The 8113-nt window shown below is 28.3% G+C and overlaps 1 protein-coding gene across 1 annotated transcript; it reads right to left on the bottom strand.

The window, feature by feature from the left end:
* Nucleotides 1–4823: 4823 nt before the first annotated feature.
* Nucleotides 4824–6692, bottom strand: Phum_PHUM452620 (uncharacterized protein; the record flags this gene model as incomplete). Its single annotated transcript, XM_002429784.1, has 4 exons — nt 4824–4849; nt 5207–5477; nt 5530–5573; nt 6665–6692. The coding sequence occupies 4 exons, from the start codon at nt 6690–6692 to the stop codon at nt 4824–4826; spliced, it is 369 nt and encodes a 122-aa protein (XP_002429829.1).
* Nucleotides 6693–8113: the final 1421 nt, after the last annotated feature.

Genomic DNA, 8113 nt, shown 5'->3' with positions numbered 1-8113 from the left:
AACATTTCATCCCTCTCCCCTCGCCCCCTTGTTCCCCTCGTCTCCCTCTAAAAAAATTATTATCATCATCGGGGATCAATTACGAATTCACGGAAATTTTTTTTATTTTTTTTATTTGCGCTTCTCCATTAAAAAGAAAAAAAAAAAAAAAAAAAAATTTTAATAAAATAAAACAAAATGGCGGACGATTTTCTTTTTTTTCCAATTCTTCGCATCGTTACCCGTCAAAAAAAAAATTTTTTTTTTTTTTTTTTTTTTATCTGACTTTTCCAAAACGAAACCAATTAATTAAAAGTGAGAGACAGAGAAAGAGAAAAAAAAATTACGTAATTTAAAAATTTTAATAGTGAGTAATAAATTCAAACGTTGGAAATATACAAATAATAATAATAATAATAAATAAAAATTCATCAAAGAAAATAAAAAATAAAAAAAAATTAGATTTTTTTTTTCCGTTGCGGAATTAATTGCGGGTGTGAGAAAAAACAAAACAAAGTGGGCGGAGTTTACGATGGAGATAAGATCTTTGAGTGGAGGAGAATGAGAGAGGGAGGGAGTGGAGGGGGAAGAAAATTAAAAAAAACTCCGGAAACGAAAATGAAAAATTTCGAATCGCCAACAACCAATCAGAAAAAATTTTTTTTTTTTTTATTTCACATTTAAATAAATTTTAATTAATTTCATCAAATTAAATAAAAAAAAAAATTTTTTTTTTTGTTTTCGTGGGAAGATGAAAAGCGTCGTAACTAATTAATTTAATATTAAGAAAAAAAAAATTTAATTAATTAATTAATTTGATGAAATTTATTGAAAATAAAGAATAAACAAACACAAAAGAAAAAAAAAGAAATTTTCGATTTTCATTTCACCCCCTAAAATAATCGAAAGAGAGAGAGAGTGGAAAAGGTCAAGAAAAAAGGAATCGATGACGTTAATTCAATTCGATCGATATTATTATTATTATTATTAATGATAAACTCGTTTAAAAATAATAAATATATAAATTCCCTCGTATTCGTATTTTTTTTTTTTTTATTACCGTTTGTTTGTTTTTAGTCTGTTTCCACGATAAAATAATAATAATAATTACGACTCCTTCGTTTGTAATAAAAAAAAAAAAAAAAAAAAATTTAAAACTTTAAAACTTTTATAAGGTTTAATAACAAAAAAAAATTCTTTTTTTTCGTTGTTGTTGTCTAATCCCACGTTTTTGTATCTTTAAAAAAATTTGTTTTCGCTATTTTTTTTGTCGTGTTGGTATTAAATCGCACTCGAATCAATGAATCGTCGATTCAATGAGCGTAAAAATAAAAAAATTTTTTTTTTTACGGTTATAACGAATCGGAGGAAGATTTTAACAGATTTTTATGAGTTTTTATTTCATTTTGAAAATCGTTTCTTCTTCCACGTCTCTTTTTTTTTAATTATAAAATAAAAATTCCATAAATAATATGTATTTCCTACGAAAAAACTTTTTTTTAAAAATCGCATTAAATGACAATCGAATGATTATTCTATACTTTTCTACTTCCACGTCATAATTTTTCTTTTTACACTACCACTTATAATTATTTATTTATAATAATTTAAAACCACGATAAATAGACGAAAAAAATACGAATAAATTTCAATTAAATTTAATTTCAACAATTTCAATTTTTTTTTTTTTTGGTTTGTCTCTCTCTCTCTCTCGGTTTTTTTTTACTTCTCGACCGTCTAACGACACGACAGTCGCAAAAAGTAAATAATAAATTAACGTGTAATAAGAACAAAGTGAAAAATTAATATGATTCCCTCGAATATTTTCTATCTAGGTTCGGTTAAATTCTGAAGTCGATTGTAACAATAATTAATGATAACAAAATGTGGGAGGGAAATAAAAAAAGGGAGGAGGAGGGAGCATGGCACTGATAAAAAAGTTTGACGTTATAGATGACGTCATCATCATAATAATTCGAAGTAAAAAAAAAAGAAGAAGAAACATATTGCGACGCAGGTGACGACGATAATTAACTCTTTAATTTCCTCCTCCATTTTTTTTTTTTTTAAATATTAAAATCCGTTACGTTTTCTTTTTATTTCTCCACCCCACCCCCCTCTCGCCCGACCAAAATCCATAGAGTAAAAAAAGCATTAAAAAAAAGAAAGGAAAGGAAAAGAGTAGAAAGAGAGGTTAAAAATTCATTTTGAAAAGTTTTCATTTCGTAATCGGTTTTCATTTAGAAAATGACTTCATCGAAAACTTTTTTTTTTTTTTTTTTTCTTAAGGGTTATTATAATAAATGATTTTTCACAATCTCACCGATTTCATGCGAATGAAAAGTTTTTATTATTATTATTATTCTTTTTAAATCTTTCTTTTCCCACTTTCTTTTATCCCATTACTTTGCCCCCCTTCCTATCTTTCTTCTTCCACGTTTTTCCAATTTCGACCAAAAAGAAAAAAAAATCCATAGCATCAAATAACAATTAAGATTTTAACGGCGGCTTTTCATTTTTTTTTTTTTAACTCATCGCCCCGCCCATTTTTCCCCCTCCCCCGCTATTCCACTTTCCCCACCAACCGCAACCATAGTTTTATCTCTTCCCCATCCCACCACTACCTCCCCCACTCCTGCACTCATTTTTTAAAAGTAATTTTTACCGATTGTTTAATTAAACGATGATTAAACATTTTCTTTCTCCCCCTCCTCCTACTTCCTCGCGACAAATTCGCATTTCCAAATTTTTCCCTCCTTTGCCGCCATTTTCTTTTCTTTTTAAAATTCCCGCTCTTTAATTATTATCTTTAAAAAAAATTTCTCCAGTAGATGTCACTATTTTTTTCATATATCAACGTTAATAAATAAATAAATAAGGACGTAAAAAAAAAAAAGTTTAAATTGAAATACCGTTGAGACTGAAAAATCTCCTTCCCCCTTTCCCTTCCTTCTCCCTCCCACATTGATTCAAAATTTAAAATGTTTTTTTTTCTTATTCTTCTTTTTCTTCTGTTACATTAAACGGAATGATTGATTGATTAAAAAAAAAAAGATTGGAAAGGAACGACGACAAGGTTTCTATTCCAGTGTGAATACTTCTATACTATTACTTACTACTAACTACTACCACTACCACCACTACCACTCCATCTTCTTAATTATGATGGATTGTTAAAACCGAAGCCATTAAGTCATTTATCATGGATTTAAAGAATTCCAAGAACAATAATAATAATGATGATGATAAAAAAGAGATTTTTACAAACGAATATAATTATCATTATTATTATTTTAAATAAGAAAATGTTTGATTTAAATATAAATTATCCTCCTTAGGGTTTGGGAAAAGATGGAAGGGAAAGGAAAAAAAAAGAAAACGAGCTGTGGAACGACGAGGGAAGAGAGGAGAGAGGAGAGAGGGTGTTAAAAAACGTTTTTCGCATATTTTCTTTTAAAAAAAATTTTCTCGTAAACGTTATATCCTAATATTCAAAACATTATTGTTGCTGTTGTTGTTGTTGTTGTTCACGTTTTCCTTCTCATCTCTTTATAGTTCCCCGAAGCGGTATAATATACACATACACAAATATATTTTCTATCTTTCTTCTATAACCCCCCCACCCACACACACACATTCCTCCTCTCTCTCTCTCTCTTAATATTTTTTGGCTTTTTTGTTGTTGTTTGTTAGTTACACAAGAAATAAGGTTACATCTTTTTTGATAAACGTGTCAGACAATAAATTTTGATACAAAAAACAAAAAAAAAAAGAGAGAGAGAGAGAGAAAGAAAACTTTTAAATTAAAAATTTAACGTTGAAAATAACGACATTTTCGGGTCGCATTTATTTCCCCTCCCTTTCTCCCTCCCCAAAAAAAAAAATTCCTTTGAAATTTTTTTTTAACTTATAACAAAGGAAAAACGTTATTTTTTTTTATTTATTATCGAATTTAATAAACATATGAAGACGAAAAAAAAAAAAAAAATTTTTTTTCTTCCGTTACGACGAAATCAATTATCGGAATTTTTTTTGAATTTCCCTCCATTTTTTTTTTTTTTTTAGAAAAAAGAAAAAGAAAGAAAGAAAGAAAACCAATATTTTGATTTAATTTTTATTAAAGTTTTTTTTTTTTAAAGTTGGATGCCTTGTATAAATTTTTTTTTTTTTTTTAATAAAAAAACGATGAAATTTTTTTTTTTGTTTCCAGAACGTTCCAGAAGAAAAAAGCAAAAAATTCGTCGATTTCATAATCACTATTATTACACTTCCGGTTTATTTATTTATATTATTTTTCCGAGATTTTTCTTCTAACCTTCACACCCTCTAACGTTTTTGTTTTCTCCTTTTTTTTCTCCTTTGTTTGTTTGCTTTTATCAATATTTACACATTACAAAAATTACTCTTTATTATTATGATGTTATCTCGATAATAATAATAATAATAATAATAATGTTATGGAATAACGAACGAACGAACGAATATATATAATTTTTATAAAGAAATCGAATAATCAAAGGAATAAAACCGGAAGTTAACGCAAAAGGATTGGAGAGGGGAGAGAAAGAAAGAAAAACCGAACGTGGCTTTAGAATATTTTTCTTTTTTTTTTTTTTTCATTATCGTCACGCAAAACTGTTGCTCTACAACATCATATCTTTCTCCTCTTACATTTTCCCCCCTTCACTCCCATTCATTTCCGTTTATAATTAATTCGTCGTGTTTTTTTTTTTCCAGAAAGTATAAAAAAAGGTTGTTGTAGAGTTATAAAAAAAAAAAAAAAGGAGGGGCACTTAAGGAACAATAAATTTACTTAAAGTTTTTTAAAAACCGTCAAAATAGGTTTAACCTTCATTTATCCCACCTGCGTCTCTCACGAAAAATGGCGACAACAACAACAACAGCGACAACAGCAAAGCCAACAATCATCGTGTTAAACTTTTGCTTTATCCCTTTCCCCCCACTTTCTTCCACAACTTTACGCCGGAAAAACAACAAACAAACAAACACACGCTCACGCATTAACTCACGCACACACGTAAGGGATAAAAACTTTTTCGTTTTTGCCCCCTCCCCCAATAAACTTATTAATAAGTTTTCTTATAAATAATGATAATGATAAAATCGTGAGAGAACACGTTTATTTCTAAAGTTTTGGATGTTGCAGACGAAATTACAAGGGACTAAATGGGTAAAAGATCGTACAAACAAATAAAGAAAAACTCACCGTTCGGATGCAGAGATCCAGCTCCCAAAAGTACGTCAATGCTACTTTCCGCAAGCATTTCCGTTTCCTGGTAACTTATGCTTAAAGTTGCATCTTCCTGTTGCAACCTTGCCAAAACTGACGCAAGGCCTGCCTTGTCATCAATATCATCCGTGTCACGTAATTGAAGGGTCACCCCTTCGGAGGTAGTACTGTACATAAAAACAGCATGAGGAGGTGAAGCGTAATTGGTCTGTAACGGCAGACGAACACCAGGTACCTCGTGTATACTCTGAAAAAAAAAATTAAACGTATTAATGACGTCACAAAATTATAACGGAAACTCGTGCGTAACCGTCTCTCCACACACACGCGCGTCTACGAAATTCTAAAAAGGAAAAAAAAAATCTTTTTAAGATAAACAACTTTAAAAAAAAAAAAAAAAGCAAACAAACAAACAAGACAAAGGAAAAAAAGAAAAAATTGTTTTCCGCTTCGGAAAATATTACAAATAAAAATGGCGTCAAATAAAAAAAAAAAAAAAAAACTTTTTTTCTTTTTTTTTGCTTTTCTCTATGGAAGCGTGTAACTAAAATTTTCGTCTGATAAAATTTTTTTTTTTTTTTTTGTGATTGGTAAAACTGAAAAAAAATTTTTTCTTTATATTTTTTTTTTCTTTTATTGTTTCCTTTCAAAAATTTATTTTTGTGCGTGTATGCGTGTGCGTGCGCGACCGAATACGTAAATACATAACAAAGGAAAAAAAAAATTTTTTTTTCTTCCTTTTTTTTCGTTGTTTAAAATTTTTTTTATGTTAAACAAGTTTCGAAATGTAATAATAATAATAATAATAATAATAATAATAGTAATAATAATAATGATAATGATAATAATAATAATAATAATGATAATAATAACGACGACGACGACAATGATGATGATGATAAAACATTTTTTGCTTTTTATGTTTCGTTTACCGAAAAAAAAAATTTTTTTTTTCCTTTTCCTCTCCCTTCTCTCCCCTCTTTCGAATTTTTTTTTTTTTTGTAAAGTTGGCATCAAAAATAGTATAATCTCGTAAGGAAAATTTTTTTTTTTCTTTCTCGGTCTTTTTCGTAAACGTTTATAATTTTTTTTTTAAGGGAACGAAAACCAACAAACGGATTTAGTCATCATCATCATCATCGTCTTTTTCCGACTACAAAAAAAAAAAAAAAGGAAAAGAAGGAAAATCGTTGAAGTGAAGAGAGAGAGAGATAGATAGATGAAAAAAATTTTCTTCTTTTTCTTTTTTCCGTATTCGTTCGACCGTTAAAGAAAATAAAATTTAATTTGGGTTTATATGAAATAAAATTTTAGTCTCTCGTATGAATTTGTTAAGAGAAAATTTTCTCTTTCTCTCTGTCTCTCTCTATTTCTCTCTTTTCCTTTTATTTTATCTTCTTTTTCTTCTGCTTTTTCGAATATTTCCTCCCCAACTTCTCCACTCTCCTACCCCTATCCCCATCTTGTCTCCATCTCTCACTCTCTCACTCCCTCTCCATCCATACATCCGTACTAACCGTTCAAGTTTCGTTTCCATTCGTTCCCTTCCGTCCCCTTTCGTTTCCCTTCGTCTCCTTCCGCCTCCTTTCGGCCCCCTTTCGCCCCGTTTCGCCTCCTTTTTATTTTATTTATTCGATTTATTTCTTCTTAGTTTAGAATTATATTCAAAAAGGCATAATGGATGAATGGAAAAAACCTTTGAACGAACGAAAGTTGAAAAATTCACTTTATTTTTATTTTTTTTTTAAGGAATATTTTTAATAATAATAATAATAATTTTACAACGGTTTTAAAATTAACCTTTTTTTTCTTTTTTTCTTCTGCTTTTGGCGAAAAAAAAAAAAAAAATTAAAAAACTTTCCGATCCCTCCCTCCCTTCGTTTTTTTGTCGATACGTGTAATAAAAATTTCTTGTCATGGAATTTGAATTTAAATTTGAATTTTTTTTTCCCTTCCACGAAGGAAATGAATTTTTCAAAAATAAATAAAATCGTGGTTTTAGAAAAAAAAAAATTTTTCGCGAATTTTGTCGATTTATCGATGGATCGATCGATCGATCCTAACGTTTTCTTTGTTTCTTTTTTCTTTTTTTTCCTCTTTTTTCTTTTTTTTGTTATCCTTTTTACAAATCTCGAGAGAAAATTTAAAAAATTTCATTCCGTATAAAAAAAAGGAAAAAAAGGAAAAGAAGAAAGGAAAAAAAAGGAAATCAACGAAACGTAAAATCACAGGTGAATCAAAAATCAATGGTTTTTTTCCTTTTTTCTTTTTTTTTAATTTTTTCAATTATAAAAAAAAAAATAATAATAATAATATATGATTTTTCCAACATTTTCCTTTTTTTCCCTTTTTCTTTTCCTTTTTTTTTTTACCACCGTCTACAATTTTCTTTCTTTTCGAATTAAAACTATTGAAAAAAAAAGAAAACGATTTATTTTACCCACATCGTGACAAGTTTTATAAAAAATGACGTCATTGAACGGAAACGGTCGAAAAAAAAAAGAAAGAAAGAAATTAAACAAAGGAAACGATACAATTAATAATAATAATAAAAGGAAATGCGGTGAAAACAAAAAAAAAAACAGGTTTCCTTTTTCGATTCGTTTTGTTTATTCATTTTCGAATCGAAAATTAAAAAATTTTTGTTTTTCGGTAAAATAAACAAAAACGCGCGCGTTATTACGAAATAATAATAATAATAATAATAATAATAATAATGATAATAATTTCCAAATTTTCCCATATGAAACTTAATTAAATTTATTACCGCTATTTTTTTTTTTTTAAATCGGTTATATTACGAACGTAGATGTGGTACTAGACACATAATTTAAAAATTTTATTCTCTCTCTCTTTCTCTTTCTCTCTCATTCTAACATCGAA

The sequence above is a fragment of the Pediculus humanus genome, genomic scaffold (genome assembly GCF_000006295.1).
Source record: "Pediculus humanus corporis 1103172108222 genomic scaffold, whole genome shotgun sequence".
In the NCBI taxonomy this organism is placed as follows: domain Eukaryota; kingdom Metazoa; phylum Arthropoda; class Insecta; order Psocodea; family Pediculidae; genus Pediculus; species Pediculus humanus.
The sequence above is the reverse complement of the archived record's forward strand: the minus strand, read 5'-3'. Positions and strand labels throughout refer to the sequence as shown.